The following is a 21786-nucleotide window of genomic DNA, read 5'->3' as shown; positions in this document are numbered from 1 at the left end:
TCCACAGAGCTGCCATAGGTATACAGCAGGAGCTCATTGAGGGTTGTGTCAGAGCATGAGAGCTTAAGGAGCAGCGGGAGGTCACAGAAGAAGTGATTTATTATGTTGGGGCCACAGAAGGAGAGCCTGAATGCAAAACAAGTGTGGACCAGTGCACTTAGGGTGCCTCCTAGGTAGGACAGCAACACTAGCATGACACACACCTTCTGTGACATGGTAACTGTATAGAGCAGTGGGTTACAAATGGCCACATATCGGTCATATGCCATGGTGGCTAAGATAAATGACTCTGTGTCAGCAAAGGTGCAGAAGAAGTAAAACTGTAGCCCACAGCCAGCATAAGAAATAGTCTTCCTCTCTGATAAGAAGTTGACCAGCATCTTGGGAACAATCACGGAGCAATAGCAGAGATCCACAAAAGACAAGTTACTAAGGAAAAAGTACATAGGAGTCTGGAGGTGGGAATTGGATCTGATCAGCACCATCAACCCAATGTTCCCCAAAAGAACCATGCTGTACATTGTGGAGAACACCAGAAAGAGGATAACCTGGATCACAGGCTTGCTAGGGAATCCCAGGAGAATGAACTTGGTCACTGTAGTGCGGTTGGCCATAGACATGTCCTTGTAGCAGATCTTCTGCTGGAGAGAGACAGAAGCTGGACTGAACAGACAGGCATACACCACGGCTTTTAACTACCACCGACACGTTTGCACTAAAACCTTCCACCATGAATGAGAGGAAGCACTAGTGATAGGGAATGCTTCTGGCTTTGAATGCATTTCAGAATGATGTACTTCCAGCTGAAAGAAATTAGTTCTGATGGATTTGCCTTTGGCATAAATTGGTGTAACTTCACTGAAATTCATATTGCTATGCTACTTTGTGCCAGCAGAATCTCTAGTCCTACATTTCTTTTCTTTTTTTTTTTTTTTTTCCATTTTAAACATATATACCAAGAGTCTCAACAGGCATAAATCACTTGGAGTCCATGGCGCAGAAATTACTTAAACTGCCTGAGGCTCTAGCACTAGGTTACTATGAATTCAGTTAAACATATACTAGATGCAGTAATGGATCTTTCCTGTTAAACTAGCTTTGTAAGAATCTGTCTCCAGCCTAAGAATCCTAGCAAGTAACCTCATTTGCCAGAGGAAGGCATTCATCTCAGTGCGTAGCTGGAGCTGATAAATGTTCTCAAACACAACCAATTTCATTCCCCCTCCTCCCCTGATATTCTAGGAAGGAAAGAAGGAAGGAAAAGAAATGCAAAAAGCTGCTAAGTTAAATTTAAAATGTATTAGTATTAGCAGTATAAAGCAAAATGTATGAAACATAAATTCCTCATGTTTCCACCCATAGTGATGTTTACTGATCACTGTTTAGCTCAAAATAATAGCTCCACTGCCTGCAGTGGAAATACAACATTGTGACCTTGATTAGCACAGTTAGAAATCTAAATGAATGTACACCGTCCCATTGAGAGCAGCATTTGTCAACCTATGGATTGCAACCAAAAAGTGGGTTGCAAGAATATATGTGAACCTAGTGAACAAATTTTAAAAACGGATTCTCCCTTAAAAGAGAAAAATGTGGGAAACCATGGCTTTTCCTTTGCAGGCTGGTAGAGTTCCAGTCAGCAAGGCCCACCCCCCTGCCCTACCCACCCACCCTTGCTCCACATACCCACCCTCTGCCCAACACACTGGGGCACTGGGGACTAGTGGTTAGGGGCAGCTGGTCCAGAGTGAGGGCACTGGGTTAAGACAGGTCATCAACGTTGTCAAATGGGTCCTAGTACAAAAAGGTTGAGAATCATTGATTTAGAGGTTTACATAACTTTATAAGATACAAGATAAGAAAATACATATATGTGTGTGTGTGCGTGCACATGCACGTGCAAACATGTGAGCATGTAATTTGCATATGTTATTAGGAGAGCCTTAACTTTTCAACTTTCTCACTTTTTATAGACCTATCCTTAACATTGCACAAACAAAATTATTCCCCCGCTCCCTTTATTTTTTCTTTAAATCTCACACTGCCATATCCTACTAAGGCTGACATCAATGCTAGTGTTCATATATGATAGAAGTGATATCCATATACTTTACTAGTGCTGTATCATGTATAATAGAAAAGTTGTGGTATGAAAAGGCCCATGAACTACATGGGATTTTCTAAACTACTTTAGTGATCTCTGAGATCAAATTTCATTAACCATCACTGGGATTTCTACTCAAAATTATGAACGTGTTTTGAAAATTATACTTAGTCCAGAAAATGTGAAAGATTATAGTGGAGATGTGCTGAACTCATGAAGTATGGGCTGGGGGGAAATAAATAAATAAATTAAAAAAAAAAGATTCATCTGGCAATCTCCTTTTCAGTTCATTTGCCAAACCTTTAACTTGTGTATCCTAAAAATGTTCCAGTTTGCTCTCAATTGTGCTAATTTGGTACATATCCAGCTAACAATGCCCTAAGAGCCTTGTTACATATTATCATTAAGGCAAGTTTTATTTAGGCTGTAGTAAGCATTACTATGCCTTAGAAAGTTTTCTGAGCAGTTGCATAGTAATGCTTGCTGCAATCAATCTAACTAAAACATGTCCTAAGCACCAGAGCCATTGAAGTCAGAGCCATTGACACACATTGCTTTGTCGTGTGTTGTGGGAGCTAGGAGCAGCAAACAGCTGTTTACTGTAGGGTTGGCAAGCTGGTCAACTGACCAATCAAATATTATCAATTGACCGGTCAATTGACTGCATACTTTTTTTACCAAAGATTATAGCTATTTTACAAAAAAAAACTATATTTTTTGTCGTTTTCTGACATAAATATGATTTTTAAATTGTTTTTGGACCCATTTCTTAACGGAAAAATTGTGCTTTGTCTGTGTATTATTTGGAACTATTGGCAATTTTTGACAACTTTTGACTGATATTTGACTGATCAATTGACTGAACTTTATGTGACTGGTCAAATACCCCACCCTAGCTTGTTGGTCCCAGCTGCCACAGCACACTGGAACAGGTTGACAACTGTGTGCTGTGGGAACTGGGATTGGCAAACAGCTCCATTAGAGCCTCCTGATAGTAATACCTTGGTAGAACAGTCAGGCATTAACTTAACCTGTGTTATGTAATAAGACCTGGAAATACTTCTCACCAGAAAAGTCCTAATTTAGCTACACTATGATGACACTTAAATATATATTTTACTGCTTAAACACTCACATGCTAGCCTTTTAAGTGCATTTAACATGTGTTAAATGTAACATGAGACAAGATCCCTACTACCCAAACAGTTAGTAAATACATCACCCTGGCAGTCCTTTCCAAGAACAGAGCACCTAGAAGACAACATCACTTTAGCATTCTGCACAAACCTTGGTCTTCTTCCAATGTACCCGTGTCCTAGAATAACATTCCTTTCCTGACTTCAGAGGTTGTACTTATGTGGGAAGGAAGTTATGAATATGTTCAATTTTAGGACTACTGGAACATAAACCTGGAGGGATATGATAATATATTATCTCTGGGGTATCAATGACAGTAATTACAGAGGTGTCAGTGTTGTTTGTCATTCTTATTAATTTTCTTTTTTTTTTCTTTTTCTTTTTTGTTGTTGTTGCTGTTGTTTCAAATGCACGTATTATTATGCTTTTCTGGGCACAGGACAGACATAGAAGTGTCACAGTAAATTGAAATTCTCCCATTAGACTACACAAACAGCTCCTCACATTAGTATGGTGCAACTTGTAGGATACAACTTTTGAGTGGAGATTCATTTTACAGTGTTAAGAAAGATTGTTAAATCAACTAAAAATTGGTAAGGGATTCTGTGCTCTCTAGTGGTGCACTGGCTATATGCAGAATTATTTTTAAAGCTTATCTAAATCCTATTCATGTCACTAATTTGCATTTATGGCCAGGTACAGAAGTTATACTTATTATGCAGTAGATATGCAGAAAGGGCTTTCCAGCTGTAAATGAACTGACAGTCAGGGCAGAGATAACCCTGGATGGATATGGATACAAACTTGTGCTATAGGATAAAGCATAGTAATGAACATCTGTACCAGATCCCATCACTACTCATGGTAGGTCACATGCTGCTTATAACCCATGGGGCTTTGTGGCAACCTGCTCAGCCCCCTTCCAGGATGGCCCTTTAGCCTCAGCCAGAGCTGTCTATCTTTGATTGTCACTGACTAGAGTCAGAAAAGCCCCTGTTTCCAATCCCCCACCTACCCACCTTGTTCCCTCCGGCCAGCTAAGAGCCACAGTCTGGTATTATCACTCAGTGTGCAGATTCTTTCTACTCTGTCTGGGCATTTGTAAAGATGTCAGCTTTCAATTAAGTGTTATGCAGATTGCTGGACACCACATTGTCACAGGAGACTATTCAAGCTGTTGTTTTGAAGCATCAAACAGTCTGTTCAGCTTGACCCACACTTCTCGGTCAAGGTAGTGCCCAGTGGGGAAGTCGTTTGGTGCTGATAGGAATAGATTTCAAACTCGATTACTCTTATGGATAATTTAATTTCCATTTACTCTACCCCTTATCTAAATTTAGGGCAACTTGCAAGGCCACAGTTCCCGGTCTGCTGGGCTCTCACAGGTTGAGAACCCTGGCACCAGGGGAGTGGTTATGGTCTGTCTTCTTATGCCCTTGTTCTAATGCCCTACAGTGCAGGGAATATATCTGTGCAAGTGTAAGTTCTGCAGCCTGTTATGAGTCTTTGTGCACTGTTAAATAAAGTCTCAAGCTTTCTAGTGTGACAACTTCTGGAACATACAGGAATATAGTAATCATATACTGTTGCAATTGCAGTGGGTTCTGAGCACTTTTAATTCAGCACACCATCTTGTGCTACCTAAACATTGTTACTTGTGACCTTCTGAGTGTGATGTTTATAGGTGAGGAAATGGTCTAATGTGACTCCTTGGTAAGCTGGGGTATGCTTGTGGGGAAGGATATAATTGCCCACTTTGATATTTAGCATGCTCTTAGCTTAATGATTATCCACATGGAAGACTGATGTGGGGAGGGGGACCAGGCTGTCTGAGACCTGCTGCTAGGGCTGACATTAACTCTGCCCACCTTCCTGGGCCAGCTCACTACCTCCAGCCACTGATGATCTCTGGCTTAAGTTCAGGGCCCCAGAGAAGTCCCAAGCCAGTTCCACAGGTGTGCAGGAGCACTCAGGTTGAGGTAGGGTAGTCCATCCACTCACTGGCACAGGCCACACACAAAAACAAGGAACCCAGGCATCCAAGGTGTGCACACACTCTCACATACATACACAGAGAACCCAGACACAGAAACCAGCTGTCTGGGGCATGCACGTACACCCACACACACACACACACACCACCACCAATTCCAGCATCTGGGACACACCACACACACACACACAAAACAGGTGTAGCAGGATGGCTGGAAGAAGATTACAGCAGCTTCCACACTCCCGGCTGTAGGAACCCACAGGCAGTGAAACCTGATTACAGGTCTGCCTGAAGGACTGGGTCAGCTGATACAGATAATTGACTGGCCATAGGAAGCTAAAAGGCTCCCAGAGGAAGGAGCCAAAGGGAAAGCCAGAGAGATGGAGAACAGAGTCAGACAGAGACAGATAGACAGAGGGATAAGGGCAGAAGGGAGGGACAAAAAGGGTGCTTGGCTGGTGGCTGTAACAGACAGACAAACAAACAGAGGGAAAGAGAGTGCTTGGCTGGTGGCTGACAAAAGATCCAGGGCTTAAAAGCTGGAGGCAGTGGCACTGTGGCACTGAGGAAGAAGCACAAAGTCATCACACCTTCTTGGGTCCTGGTAAGAAAGATTGAGTCACTTCTGTATGAACTGCATTTACTGACTATTTGCACTTAGCAAGAGCCCTAAACTCACAACATCAGGAATCTGGGACATATACAAATGTATACACATGCACAGAATCCAGGCACCCAGGGCACATATATACATGTGCACACACACACACGCACGCACACACACACACACACACACACACAGAATCCAGGCATCCAGGATACACACACAGAACCTGGCCATCTGGAGCATGCAGACACACATACACATAGAGCCCAGACTTGGGTGGGCATGCATAGGACAGCCAACTGAGGGCTCATGACCATGAGGAGCCACTGCCACATCAGGTCCAGATGAATGGCCATGATGTCCCTGCCAGTCAATCATGGGTGGTTCAGACATTTGGCACCACTCAAGATTCTTTGGCAGCCTGAGAAGCCCACAGGATATGCTGGGAGGCATGTGAGAGTTCCTCCTATCTGCTGGAATTGGGTCGTGCAAGCAGGCTTTCTTCCCACTCTCCCAAAGGGCTAACATTTGTTCTGTTTGCTCCCAACTTAACCTTGACCACTTAGAGTAAAGCTAAAAAATTAGAGCATTTCCACCTCTACTTTCTTGAAAGCCTGTAGCTAGCCTATGGTTCTTCATATTGGGTTACTACAATCTCATAGGGATAATGGAGACCTGGTAGGACTCCACCTATGACTGGGCCACAGGTATAGATGGCTATACCTTGTACAGGAGAGGTCATGTAGACAAAAGGGGCAGGGGAGTAGCTCTCTATGTCAAGGAAAGCTACATGTTCCTAGAAGCTGACATTGGCATCCAGGGTAGATGACTGGAGGCTCTCTGGGTTAAAATCCATGGTGAACACAGCACAGGGGACACAATGGTAGGAGTCTACTACAGGCTTCTAATCAAGATAAAGAGGAATTCACCAAGGAATTGGCTGAGGCTGCACATTCCCAGTGCATGGTTGTCATGGGAAACTTCAACTACCCAGACATCTTTTGAGAAGAGCACTCAGCCAAATGCAAATGGTCACAAAGCTTCCTCATGTGCATGGATGAGCTCTGTCTGACTCAAGATATCTATGGACCGACAAGAGGCAAAGCACTACTCAACCTGGTATTGGCAATGGGGAATAATCCAGTCAGCAACCTAATAATTGAAGGGAAGCTGGGAGACAATGACCATGAGCCGATCACATTCACCATCCACCATAAAGCTGGCAAGTCAGTCAGCAATGCAGAAATCCTCAACTTCAGAAAAGCTGATTCGACAAGCTCAGGAGGCTTGTTGGCAAGGCCCTAAGGGACCATGATCCAAAAGGGAGGGGAATTCAGGATGAGTGGTTGCTCCTCAAGGGAGCAATCCTGAAAGCACAAGCAATGTCTATCCCATCTCGGAGGAAAGGCAGCAAAAGGGCACAGCAGCCCCCTTGGCTCTGCAGGGAACTTGTGAACCTCCTGCATCTAAAAAGAAAGACCTATAAAGGATGAAAGACTGGATCCACCTCAAAGGAGGAGTATTCTGCACTGATCCGGACCTGTAGGGAGCGAACCAGGAAAGCCAAGGCTGAAATTGAACTCCAACTGCCTCCACATAACAAAGACAATAAAAAGTCTTTTTTTAGATATGTGGGGAGCCAGAGGAAAAGCAAGGGTACCATTGGACCCCTGCTAAACCAGATGGGACAACTGACAACTGATGCCCAGGAAAAAGCCAACCTGCTTAATGGGTATTTTACGTTGGTTTTTCACCAGCCCCAAGGGACAGCCCTGCTCAATCTGGTATGGGACAGCCAGGGTGAGGGATAGTTGTTACCCTTCATCAATGTAGACCATGTGAAGGAACACCTTGAGAGGCTGGACACCTTCAAGTCAGCTGGCCCAGACAGTTTACACCCCAGGGTACTTAAGGAGCTGGCAGGCATCATAGCTCAGCCACTGGCATGGATCTTCGAGAACTCCTGGTGCTCTGGTGAAGTGCCAGAAGATTGGAAGAAGGCCAATGTGGTGCCTATCTTCAAGAAAGGAAAGAAAGTAGATCCGGGGAACTACAGGTCTATCAGCCTGACCTCTATCCTGGGGAAGATCTTTGAAAAAAATATCAAAGAGACCATTCTTGGCAAACTGGCTGATAGCAACATCCTGAAGGATAGCCAGCATGGGTTTGTTGGAGGTAGGTCTTGCCTGACCAATCTTATTTCCTTCTCTGACTAGATGACATATCACCTGGACAAGGGAGAAGAAATTGACTTCATATATCTTGATTTTTAAAAACCCTTCAATGTGGTGTCCCATGATTTCCTCATGGAAAAATTGGCCAACTGTGGCCTTGGCTACATCACAGTCCAATGGTTGGGGAATTGGCTCTGAGGTTGGACCCAGAGAGTGGTAATAGATGGAAGTAAATCATTGTGGTGTGCCATGACGAGTGGGATCCCCCAAGGCTTTGTACTTGTGCTTATATTCTTTAACATCTTTATTAATGATGTAGACATTGGTATCAGAAGCAGACTGGCCCAGTTCACTGATGTCACCAAACTTTGGGGCAAAGCATCCAAAATTGAGGATAGGATGGTGATCCAGACCTAGACAGGCTCAGAAAATGGGTGGAAGAAAATCTGATGGTGTTCAACACTGAAAAATGCAAGGTACTCCACCTTGGGGAAAAAAAACAAACAAACCTCAGCATGCTTATGGGCTTGGCAGTGCTACGCTTGCTAGCACCACAGCTGAAATGGACTTGGGAGTCATGATTGATCAGAAGATGAATATGAGCCCCCAGTGCAATGTTGCAGCTGGTAAAGCAAGCTAAACCCTGGCTTGCATCCATAGATACGTTTGAAGCAAATTCCAGGATGTCATCCTCCTGCTATACTAGGCCTTGGTGAGGCTGTAACTGGAGTACTGCATCCAATTCTGGGCTCCACAATTTAAAAAGGATGTGGAGAAGCTTGAGAGAGTCCAGAGGAGAGCCACGTAGATGGTCAGCGGGAAGGAGAACAGGCCTTATAATGAGAGGCTGAGAGCCAAAGGACTCTTCAGCCTGGAAAAGCACAGGTTCAGGGGGGACGTGGTGGCTGCCTATGAGTAGATAAGGAGTGTATATCAGAATCTGAGGGAATGCCTGTTCACCAGAGTGCCCCAAAGGATGACAAGGTCAAATGGTCACAAACTTCTCCAAGACCATTTCAGGCTGGACATAGGAAAAAACTTCTTTACTGTCCGAGCCCCCAAGGCCTGGAACAGACTACCTCCAGAGGTGGTGCAAGAACTAGGGCTGTGTGAAATTTCACCACCAGTTTTGTTTCAATGCTGTTTTGACCCTTTTCAAGGCCAAAACAGCAAAATAAAATGGAACAGATATAGTCGAAACAGCCTCGAAACAAAATGAGGCAAGTCAAATGTTTTGACGTTTCAACGCTGTTTCAAAATTTCACCCACAGGCTATAATGGGAAAGGACAAAACAGCTTATAACTTGGTAATTTCTGGCCTGATTTGGATGACATTTGCAGCCACAAAGCCTGCCAGATTTCAAGGAGATAGGTGCAGGGGCTTCTGGGTTCTGGGGCCCTGTACCTCTAGCTGCTGACAGTCAAAACTCATGTCATGGGTGCTTGTGCAACTGTCTGTCTTGGGGCATGGGGGGGGCAGGAGAAGTACTGCAGGACTGGATGCTAGGCCCTGCTGCATCCACAAAGCCTGCCAGATGTTAAAGAGGTAGGTGCAGGGGTGTTCTGGGGCCCTGCACCCCTAGCTGCTGACAGAAACACTCGTGACATGGGTGCTTGTGCAACTGAATGTCTCTGTCTTGGGACAGAAGTAGTTCCCGGCTCTGTATTGATTCTTTCCACCCCTTAGTTTGTGGTTTTGTAGGTGTTAATCCTTGCTCATTAACTACCATGTACTGAGCTGGTCCCTGAGTGAATCATGATTGATTGCATAACACAGTAGCTAGCTAGGATAATGAGTTAATGAGCAAGGACAAAAGGCCTCAATCTCATTTATGCTAAGGCCAGTAAATGGTGTAGATAATTTTTGTGTAAATGAAAATCAGGCTTCATATCTGTAATAGTAGCCAGCATCAGGTCTCAACTCCTGGAGTTACACAAAAATAGCAAATATATATATATATATATATACACACACACACACACACATACTTAGAAACATGGAGAAATGAGGCTATATATTTTAGGAGGTTATCTTCTCCAATATACTGCTGGTTCTGGTTGTGCTAGACTTCCAAAATGGGAATGAAAATGCTGTAACACAAGGTATAAGATTTAGTTGAATGTTGCAGGCCTACACTTACTCTGGTGAGATGCATAGAGAACAATGCATAGAAGAACAAGTCCATTTCATGTTAATTAAAAAGCTTTTAGTATTGATGGCTGCAACAATGCATAGAACAATGCATAGAAGAACAAGTCCATTTGATGTTAATTAAAAAGCTTTTAGTATTGATGGCTGCAACAAATATTCTGAGTACAGTCTTCAGACAGATAAGGAAACATGAGGTCTCAAGAAGGGACAACTGTTTACAGCTACACAAATAGGACACATGAGAAGGTAGACTTACCTTGACCGTGATTTGAGAATGTTGGACAACATGCTTTCTAAAGAAACCCTCTTTTGGCAACCCTGAGGCAAAAGTCCAAGAGAAGGAGAGTTTTCACAGCATATACATGACTGAAACAGCAACTTTATTGAACATTAACATGAATAAGCTTAAGGAACTGGCCCCGAATAGGACTTGTTGGCCATAACTTACTCCTTCATTTAGCTAATGGTGAGAAAAGTGGGCTGGTTTGGATTATGGATTCTGAGCTACATTATGTCAGCACTAGTTACTTCTATCATACAAATTTATAATTTCACTAGAAAATCTATATCTAGGTCATATGAGCTGACTCATTTATCCCCTTTTTTTTCTTCCTTTCCTTTTACAATATTTCATGGATGAGGTTGGGTGACATTATATGAACATCAAGGAAGTTTTTTTGTTGATGTTTGCTTTTACCTCTTTGACCACCAAGAATAGCATTTTTTTATCTAGAAAGGTAAATTTCTATTCTAAAATTTTAGATAATAGCATATATTTTCCTCATGTGGATTTACTTATTTTTAACGATCCTGATTAGTTAACTAGACAGCAGGTTCTTCTAACAAAGTATCTTAGTTCACCTGAAAATTCCCAAGTATTTTCCACTGTTGAAACTTTCTCAGGGCTTCCTTCACTTCCTTGTTTCTCAGACTGTAGATTAGAGGGTTCATCATAGGTATGACCACTGTGTAGAACATGGACGCCCACTTGTCCTGGTCTGAGAAGTAGCTGGAACTGGGCCGCAGATACATAAATACTGTGGTTCCAAAAAATATGCTGACAGCCATGAGGTGGGAGGCACAGGTTGAAAATGTTTTTCGTTTTCCCTCTGAAGAGTGGATCTGTAGGATTGTGGAGACAATGAAAACATAGGAAAGGAGTATTTCTGCTGAAGTGAATAGGCCCAGGATCATAGCAAATATAGAGAGCACTATTTTGTTGATGTGAATGTCAGAGCATGATAGTGCCAAAAGTGGAGGAATGTCACAGAAGAAATGATTGATGATGTTGGAACTGCAGAAAGACAGCCTAAAGGTGGAAAATGTCTGGGTCATTGCATTCACAAAACCAAAGAGATATGAGCTTGCCATTAGCTGGCAGCAGACTCTTGGTGACATGAGGGCCATATAAAGCAATGGGCTACAGATGGCCACATAACGGTCATATGCCATCACAGCCAGCAAGAGACATTCTGTACTGGCAGAGAAAACAAAGAAAAACATCTGGGCGGCATATCCCATGTAAGAGATATTGTTCTTCTGAGTTAACAAGTTCACCAGCATTTTAGGGGCAACAGCTGAGGAATAGACAAGATCTAAGAAGGACATATGGCTGAGGAAGAAGTACATAGGGGTACAAAGTTGGGAGGCAGACCTGATTAGCACAATCATTCCAAGGTTCCCTATCAGGATGACAAGGTACATCAGTAAGAACATTACAGAGCCTTCATTTGTGGTCCATGAGTCAGGCCTGAGAGGATGAATTCAGTCACCAGGGTGTCATTCCTCTTGTCCATCTCTTTATCAAAAGTATACTATGCTGACCTAGATGCAAAAAAATCAATCAATCAATCAATCAATCAATCATTGAATTAAACAGAAGGGAAAATAATAAATTCATTTGGAATATATGGTTTGGGGGGCAATTAAATACCCTTTGCAATTGTTCTCCCTCTTTCCCACTTTCTGGTTTCCCCTGAGTTTTGCTCTCTAATCCCAAGATAAAGTGGTACTGATTTGTAAGCATCACATACCCATTGCCTTTTCTACTCTTATCTCTAGCCCTCTGAGGTACCTAGGTTTTTTGCTTAGTGACAGTCTTTCCTGCCTCTCTCAGTTACTGCTGCCTACTTCACTAGGGCTCCTGTATCCTTATATCTCTTTCTATCCATTGCCTCTTATCATGTAATACTGCCCTGGATTCTTGAATTTGTTCCTAAAACCCACCTTCCCAACTTTGCCCCTAATCAACTTAGCTGTAAATCAGTGCCTGATCATTATATTGGGGAATTAAATGTGGTTACATGAGATGCTAGGCACATCATTCCCTTTTGTGCCAATAGTTACAGATAGCTGTATAATACCGGTAGCCCAATAAGCTATCTGGAACTGGGACAGGACTTTGACTTCGAGTGCCACAGTATAAAGAGGACCAATTGAAAAGAGGCCCTAACTGAATTATAGTAATAACTTTTCAATGAATTCTGACACTCTATAGGAAAATATTAATGGTGTGGGGTGTTTTCCTATTTGTATGCAACTGAAAACTTTTAATTCCTTATTTTCGTCCTCACTGATTGTTTAAACAACTTGACTTTCTATGATTTTTTTTTGGCACTGATCAATGTATTTTGAGAAAGAATATTTGCATCTGAGCACAGTATTCCAAGGGCCAAATTTTATTCCAGGTATTAGATGCTTAAGTGGACTTAGCCACCCAAGTGCAATTCTATTCCACCCTTCTTGAATCTCTGAAAAAAAAAATCTTAACACAAAAGGTGGATAGGTCATTCTGCTGCTTTTATGTGATTCTGGCTTAAGGCATGACTGGTAAGTCAAAGAAGTAGATGTATTGATGGATGTTCAGTATTTGAACAGCATGGAATAAGCATTTAATCATAAAAAAGTAGAGATGGAAAGGACTCAGGAGTTGATCTTGTCCAATCCCCTGCTCAAAGCTGGATCACCCCTTTATAAACCATCCTAGAAAAGTGTTTGTCTATCCTGTTAAAAACTTCAGAGGCAAACTGTCACACACACCTACCAGGCATAATGCCCAAAACATTAAAAATCTCTAACTTGCCACAGGTGAAGCAGGGGATTGAAACCAATATCAATGTACTGCCATTGCAAGGGCAAGGAGTAACTTGTTAAAATACCTTTAAAAGATCCAAGGAAAAAAAACCATGGCCTCTACACTACAGAGAGAAGATAGAAATCAGTAGCAATCAGGAGGGGAAAGCATTTCTTCCTGGCCCCACATGCCAAACAGCAGTGTCCAGAATCATGGAATAACCAGAAACATTCCATTTGGTACTGAAATCTGGGGACTGCAAACACAACTCCATGCATCACACACTGGAACTCTCTTTTCTCTCCTCTAGTTCCTATCCCCTTCATAGACATAACCCAGCCCCTTTAAAATACTTTCATAACCAAAGCAGTTGCAGAGTTTTGCTCCATTTTCCTGCTGCTGACCATAATCATCTCTTATCTCTACCTACCCTGAGCTCCAGGCATTGTACTCCAGTATATCTAAACTCCTCTTGAAAACATCTAATGAAAGAGTCTGACAACCTTCCTGAGCAATCCATTCCACTTCCTAATTATTCTTACAAGTATTAGGAAGGAAGGAAGTGTTCCTGGTATCTAAGAATCATAGGGCATATCTACAGGAGATTTTTACTGTGCAACAGACTAATTAGTTACACAGTAAATGTCATGTGTCTATACATGGACCCCTATTAGGCTGGAGTAGACTAGCTAACTCTGCAGCAGATCTGTGCTTGTAATAACAAGCAGTATCCTGATGTGGATAGCCCCTTAGGCTCCCTGCCAGCTGCAGCTGCTTCAGCCCAGCTCAATGTGTTGTGGCCCTGGGTGTATGTGAAAACAACACACCCAGGAGCAAGAAATTCTGACGCAATAAGCTACAGAGTTTATTTCTTCACATGAATATGTACATGTAGCTGTGCCCACATTTAGGTATCTAAAACTCCTTGGAAGTCCCATAGCTACAAAAAGGTTTGCATCAAAGTCACAGAAACATTTAAAAAGATGGTATGAATCTATTTCTACTATTATTTTTAATTCAGTTCATTACTCCTTTTTTACCATTGTTGCAACTTGAATAGAACTTTTTGCACAGTGATATCCTTGCCTTCTCCAGAATCATTACAGCCAATGTAGAATCTTCCAATTTGTATGAAATTTTCAAATTATCTTCTGAAGTCTGTTACATCCTCTTTGTTACAACCCAAAGTTGTGATTTTTGTTTTGTGTGTGCTTTGGCACCACTGAATTATTTCCCGCCAAATTGCAGCTTCATTGCACGGTGGAGTTTTCCGCTGCAAAGGAGAACCCCGGATGCAAAAGAAGTTCCCGCCGTTTTGTAGCTTTCTTTGCAGGGTGCATTTCTCTGCTGCAGAGGAGAGGTGCTCGTTGCAAAGAGTTCCCGCCATTCGCATTATAATTCGAGCCCCATTATTGGCTTGTGCTAAATTATGCACACATGGCGGCTAGCTATTGGCTTGCTAGCCGTACAAAAGGCTTGAGTGGTTTCCGCCCAAGTTGGAGGACTCCACGAACACCAGGAGGAGGAGACTTCACGCTGTGTGAAGATCTCTAAGCGCTGTGGATCCTCACGGACCCAACACATTTCAAGCAGGCAACAGAGGTCTGATCAGCCTCTAGCCTCTCCCCATCGCTGATAAATTCCTGGACGTATCCCGTCCTGTATACTAAAGCCGGATCCACGGAGCCTAGCAAACTTTGTGTGAGTGAATGTATTCAGAGCTCTTTACCGTACGTACTTTCTCCGGTTGGTCCGACGGGCTCGCGGTCTAGAGCCTCCAACCGGATGGGCTAAAAGAGTGTTCACGGGGAGGAACTCTAGTCAGTCTCTCTTCTTTTCTATCTGCAACTGTAACTCAAGCAAGTTTTCTGCCTGCACCGTGACCATCTTTTGGTGTAAGTAAACAATCTTTTCAATCAACCACTACGCCTCCGTAACTAATTCTAACTCACGCGTGCCGAACCGCTCCACAGTTCTCTCCAGCCCCGCGTGCCTGGGCTGCCGGCCACAGCCCGTGTGCAACGAAGACGGGCCCGGCTCGCCCCCAGCTCGCACATGGCGACGGGAATGAGATCGGAATCACCGCCGCACATGGCGACAAAGGTGGGATCGGGGCGCGGCCCACACACTCTTCTGATATCACCTTACCTTATGTGCTATTCTGTTCACCTCACTTCCTTAGTTTTTTTTCTGAAGTTCCTCAGAGAAAATCTGAGGGGAAATATTAATCTTTACCCTTAGTTTAATATTCAGTAACTGTAATTAAGCAACTGTATGTCTTCACGGCTTAATTCACAGACCACAAAAGACTAATATTAGAGATTAATTTGAACATTAGCAGTACATACAATTTGTCATGCTACAGTTTCCAGTCTGGACAGTATAAGAGATCAGCTTCTCTTGAAATGTAAAAATAAATGAATGGGTCTTTTCATGGCTCAACACAAATAATGCAGACTTTCCTTTATTTTGCTCCTGACAGAACACATGGAATGATTATTAGTTAGTTACCTGGATATAAATCTAAATTATGCTCTATGAAAAGCCAGTTTATCAAAACCAGGACTCCAACAAAAACTAACATATCCTGGCTCATGTGGAAGTATTTATTTTTATTAAAGAGCAGATCTTTGGGACTGAATCAAGGAGATGTGCCTTATCCCCAAGGCATCCAATCCTCCTCAGAATTAAGTACCTACAGAGCATCTCTGGGGTTGGATGGTAATTGCAATTATAATTATGCAGTCTCAGAACTGTTATTTCAAGAGATTTAGAGACCATGGATTTGGGATGTTTGAAGCTTTCATGTACTCTTATTTAGGGCCTTTAAGGCAGGTTGGGCAACTGAAAACTAAAGTTCAAAAATCACAACTCAGGTTTTCTATTATTGACAAGACTTTCTAACTCAGATGGATTTCCCTTTATTTGACAATGGCCATTTGTTGGTCTCTGTGAAATGAAATAGTGTCTCAGTCCTAATCTTGATGAAAAAGAGAGGAGAGGACAGGTAAAAGGGTGATGGGTATTGAAATTAGAGGTGGTGAAGGAACCACCTGTTCCTGTGAAGGAACCTCCCATTGCTGTTCCTTCACCTTTCTGGTGAAGGAACAGCAATGGGAGCAGCATGTGTACTGAAGCCGGGTTCTCCAAGAATCTGTGGTTAAATGCCATATTGAGGCTATCTTTTCTTTGTATATTTTTGTACTCAAGTAAAGTTTCTAGTTGCCTTGGAACCATTTATCAGTCTCTTACTTTCTGCCTCACAGTTTTGTCAATGTTTTATGCTCATGATTGGTGCCTTGTCAGGTGAAATATCAAATAGGGCTGTGCAAAGCTTCCGTCTCCGACTCGATTCGGAGAATATTCGGGCTGATTCAGCTGCTGAATCATCAAATCTGAATTGAATTGGGAGACCCATTACAAGCTCTGAATCGATTTGAAGCATCCAAATCAATTTGGAAAAAAATTTTAAAAGATTTGACGATTCAGAAGGTGGTTTTGCGGGGAAACAAACTGAGAAGAGGGATGGGGGAGGAGAGGGAGGGGGAGAAGACTGTTCTGATAATGACATCTGTAGCTGGCCAGTGACTGTGATCTTTGCCTGAGTTCTCTTCCAATCACAGTGCTCAGGGGGAGGGACGTAGAAACATCATATAAGTCTCTGTGTGAAGCCTTTCTCTCCCTTTTGTGAGCTGTCTGTCTGCAAGCAACAGCGTGTCAAAGGTACTGGCTTCCTAGTCAGTCTCCTGCTAGTCTCTCTTCTTGGAAAGGATTGGATACACCTTACTAATTACCCTTGACTAGAATCTTTCTACTTATCCCTATCCAATCCATTCCTTTCAACTTATTCTTCCCCCAAAATCCTCTTATTTGTTTTGTTATTTCCCCCACACACACACTTAAAAAAAAAAAAAGCTGTGTTTTCCCTGACAGTGTGTCATCCATCATTGTGCAAGAAAGCACATATATTACACACACACACACACACACACACACACACACGTTAAACAGATACAAGATATATTACATACACATACACATATTAAACACATGCCAGATATATTATACACACACACATTTTCCAGGACAGTAAACATTATGAAGCGTGCTGGAAAGGCAGGTGCCAGGTCTTCTGGCAAGGGTGGGAGAGGGGCTAGATGGGGTAGGGGGAGAGTTGTAAGTGAAAGAGCAGAAGATCATTCATTAGACAGCTTTGCTCAGGGAAATTGGGATCAGCGGCCCCCTTAACAAAACCAAATGGGATGCCATCTCGCAGATCTTGGTGGTCCTCAAGCCCTTCCACGAGGCCATCAAAAGCCTCAGCGCTGTGATGCCCTCCCTAGCCAGGTGATCCCCATAGTGAAGATGCTTGAGAATCAAATGGAGAAATTCCAGGGGATCAATGTTTCTGGCTGGGGCAAGCTGCTTTCACCAGAGGTGCAGGCACTGATGAAGCAGATGAAGGAGGGCATCCATTGCACTCCAGTACGGTCCACATGCTGGTGGGAATGTGTGACCTGAAGGTGAAGGGCAGCATCTGCAGCAGCAAAACCCTCAATCAATGGACGGAGGTGCTGGTGAATAGAGTCAGGGAGGAAGAAGGGTAGAGGCAGGGGGACTTGGAAGCCAGCACTCCCAGCACCAACCAGTTTCCTCCACCAGAGCTGCTGCCAATGCAAGCCAAGGGCAGGGCTTCAATGGTGAGGTCCAGAGGCACCAGACCCCAGCATCTGTCAGGTAGGGTGGAGGCCTCAGTGGTTACCTATCTCACCAAGGATATGGAGTCACTGCATTGCGACCCCTTGGCCTATTGGGCAACCCAAAGCCAGGTGTGGCAGGATCTGGCCACAGTTGCCCGGAAACACCTGTCCTGTCCACTGACAAGTGTTCCAAGTGAGAGGGCGTTCAGCATTGCTGGGGATGGTGACACCCCACCACACCCCCTTTAGATCTGGTTTGGTGGAGCAGCTGGTGTTCCTGAAGGTGAACCTCCCACTGCTGGGGTTCCCCAAGATTCAGGTGCAGATGGAGTGAGTGCCACTGTCCTCACTGTGCACCTATTTGCTTTTTATATTTTCTTTGAGAACCATTTAATGCTCCACTCTCAGAGCTGGAGGCAAAAGTTTTTCACCAGCCAGCAGAGGAAGAACATATCCCTGATGAGCTCCCATGCCAGAAGGAACATGAAGGTATGGGCTGGGGCTATGAGGAAGGACGAGGCCCCAGGGCCTGGGGATGATGTAAAACTGCATCCTGCTAGGGTAGGGAGGCCTGGTAGAACTGCTGGTTGCATTTAATAGGCTTCAGATCACTGAATTAAATCACTGTCCCCTGAATCAGCTGAATCTGAATCAAATACTGGCCACTTCGCAGAGGCCTAATATCTAAGCCTAAGCATATCCCTGAAGTACCTAAGCACAGGGCACATCCATACTACTGTGCATTAGCATCATGAAAAAAATCATGTCCTGGCACATGTAGTAGTGCTAATTATGGCACATTGAGTTAGTACCTGTGGGCGCTTGTCCACATAATTGACATCTAAAAATGTTCCTGGTTTAATTTTCCTTTCTTAGTTTATGATGAATAAATAAGTAACATGGACGTGATTTACCACATAATGGCTTATTATGCCATAACTAGTAAAATGCACTAGGGGGCACATCAGAACAATTTTAATCTCCTGCCCTTTCATTCTGACTTTACTGGCAGGTGGCATTTTAGGACAAGAAATGCCCAGGAAAGTCCTTCCAAAGGGGGTGACCCTCTGTCACAGCACTTCTGCCCTCACCTTTTCTGGGTGTTTGAGGACTTGGGGGGCAAAATCTTTCCATGCAAAGTACCTCAAGAGGCTGCCTGCCTCCCCTTCACAATTATGCCTTGCCCTTGCTTCAGGCACCATGGCTTCCCCTCGCTTTTTCTGGGTGCTTTCTGTACGCTTTTTATCTCTGGGAGCTGGGTGTGGGGTACCTTTAGGGCTACACAACGGTACACAAGCATTGCATCTCCCACCCACCCACTTTGCAAAGCTGCTCCCAACATTTTTTTTTTATCCTGCTATTTTTTTTTCACAGGGAAGAGTTATGTTTTGGTGTTTTGGGGGGGTTGATCTTTTTGTGGGCTTTCCATGGTGGTGCCAGACTGGCATTTTTTTACACCATGTGGGAGGGTGAATGTGTCTCCTCAGCCTTACTCAGAGCTCTCCTGCCAAGATAAATAATAAGAGTCATTCCCTGAATGAGGTGAGATACCATTGACCACCACAATAATAGTTTAACAAAGTGTTACATTTATTAAGTGCTGGTTACAAAGTCTTAACTGGTTGTGCTTAATGCTCGTTAGTTGGGAAGCGGTTTCTTCACTGGCCTGCGGAGTGGTGCCTTTTCTCTTTAACTGGGCTGTGGTTCCGTCATCACCTTGCCTTTTGTGGCTACCTCCCCCTGATTCCCTTTTCCAACGTTGTTCCACCAGGCTCCCTGGACCTGTATTCAGCTGTCCTTGTAACCTGCAACCCCTCGGGTAGGTACCCCGCTGCTCACTGGTCCACTGTTGGTTTGTAGTCCCTCAGAATTATGCGATCCTATTCCTCTCTGTCTTCAAGTGCCCTGATGGCAAGGTTGTATCCCTTGCTTCTTGCCTTTTAAGCATAGCGGACACTTTCATTTTCTTTATTTCCATCTAGTGTGCCGATCTTCATCAGCTAGGCTTATTTGGCTGATGACCTTGCCCTTGTCCCCTTTGGCTACACATGTCCCATAACTATTCCCAAAGTAGCAAGGTTTCTATCTTAACACCCTGTTACACACCATAACAAGGCTGGTGTGGGTCAGGGTTGCCCTGTGAGGGCCTATAAATTCATGGACCAGGGATTGGGGTATGTACGCTGTATCCACAAATGAGAGATTTTTGAGGCAGATGAGAGATGGCAGTACACAGAGGCACTTAAAAGGACTCAGCCCAGCAGGACACTGGCCTCTGGGATGAATATGAATTCATTGGCTTGATAAGAGTGCAGCCTGCTGCTTGCTGATGTTGGGTGCCTTGCAACATTCAAGCGCAGGATAAGACAGCTTTTGCGACACTTGAAAGAGGACACCCCGACTTGTTCCACAACCAACTGGGACATGTATGCATAGGTAAGTGAGATCAGACACTTGGCTGTGCCCTGAGGGAGGGTGGCTTGCGTTATTTACTTCTACTTGCATGTAAATAGAGTTTAATTGCCACGAATGAAGGTGCAAGGTATCCCACAGCATGAAGCCCTTCAGTCACAGAGCAAGGTTTGAGGGGGTGAGGGATACACCCTCCCTGCCTTCCTTGCCTCTCAGCTGCCTTTCTCCACCTCCCCGTCCCCTTCTACCACCATCATAGGTGGATTAATGCCCAGGAAAGGTGGGCAGTTACCCGGGGGCCCTTCAGGAAATGGGGGCCCTGGGAGGGAGAGGTAGGCAGCCTGCTCAAAATGCATATATGCACATGCAGGCTGGCCACAGGCATTCTGCCAGAAGACAGCTGGGAGCAGAGTGGAGGCACAGGCACAAGGCTTGTCTGGGGTGGAGGGGGCAGGGGGAGGAAGGGGAGACTTCAGGCTGGGACCAGCAGACAAGGTGACTGAGTGTCGGGGCCCAGGTCCTGTGGGGGGAGGGGACCTCCAATTTTTGTATTTGCTCAAGGCCCCAGTAAACATTAATCTGACTCTGCGTCCTATAAAGGAGAGGTACCCCCATTCCTGAGGGCAGGGGGGAAACTGCTCCCTCTTCCTACGTGACTAGTATCACATACCTGAGTGAGAGGCTTCCCCCTGGTGGGCTAGAGTCTGCCCGGCAACTAGTGATGTATTTCAAATTGGTTGGCTAACAGCCAACAGGTGATGGCCTCCATTGGACCAGGTAAATGAGGTCACAAGGGCTATATAAGTGAAGGACTGCCCAGGAGGAGTGGGCTGCAGCCATGAGGGTGACTCAGAGACAGAGAAGAGCTGTACTATCTGAAACTTGCTCTCTCTCTCAAAACTCATGATCAAGGAACTGCCTGCCTCCAGAGGGAATCTCCACCTGGCTCTGGATGATATTCATGAGTAAGCTACCTGAGATCTAACTAGATATATAGCTTGCAGTAACTCAGATGCATGATCAAAAGGCTACCCAGCCAGGGGAGTTTGCTCTATGGGATTTCTTTGATATTGCTCTACCCTGTACCCTATTCTACCCCTACCCTCTGTAACTAATAAAGTTCTTCTTTGTACCTAGTGTGGGAGAATTATTGGGAGTGGGTCTAGATTATGCCTTGGGGTCCCCTTGGTTCGGCTGACTAAAGGAGGCCACTACTTGTGCTTCTGACTGAGGGAAGCATCCCAAGTTCTTGAAGTGAATCAAGTACCCTAGAGGGCTACTAGGCCTGTGTTTCCCAAAGTGCACAGAGCCAGAATCAAGCCCAGCCCTGGGTGGTGGCAGTGGAATCCCCAGGCTAGCAGGTGTGCTCCAGGATGGGGGTCGGCCAGATGTGAGGCGCCCCCAGGGAGGCACTCGGAGCCTGGAAAGTGGTCG

General features: G+C 44.2%; 2 protein-coding genes across 2 annotated transcripts in view; both read right to left on the bottom strand.

Annotated features, from left to right (window-relative positions):
• Window positions 1–621, bottom strand: part of LOC102576342 (olfactory receptor 4S2-like) — a 64016-nt gene extending 63395 nt beyond the window's left edge. Inside the window, exon 1 of the mRNA XM_006278510.2 lies at window positions 25–621. Coding sequence (XP_006278572.2) covers window positions 25–620 — 596 coding nt within the window. The 5' untranslated portion in view covers window position 621. The remainder of the gene's footprint in view (window positions 1–24) is intronic.
• A 10398-nt stretch (window positions 622–11019) lies between these two features.
• On the bottom strand, window positions 11020–11963 carry LOC102577264 (olfactory receptor 5AR1-like). Its single transcript, XM_014594488.3, is given in 2 exon segments — window positions 11020–11888; window positions 11891–11963. Coding segments are annotated over 2 exon segments (942 nt in total).
• Window positions 11964–21786: the final 9823 nt, after the last annotated feature.

Source organism: Alligator mississippiensis, chromosome 2 (genome assembly GCF_030867095.1).
Source record: "Alligator mississippiensis isolate rAllMis1 chromosome 2, rAllMis1, whole genome shotgun sequence".
In the NCBI taxonomy this organism is placed as follows: Eukaryota; Metazoa; Chordata; order Crocodylia; family Alligatoridae; genus Alligator; species Alligator mississippiensis.
The sequence above is the reverse complement of the archived record's forward strand: the minus strand, read 5'-3'. Positions and strand labels throughout refer to the sequence as shown.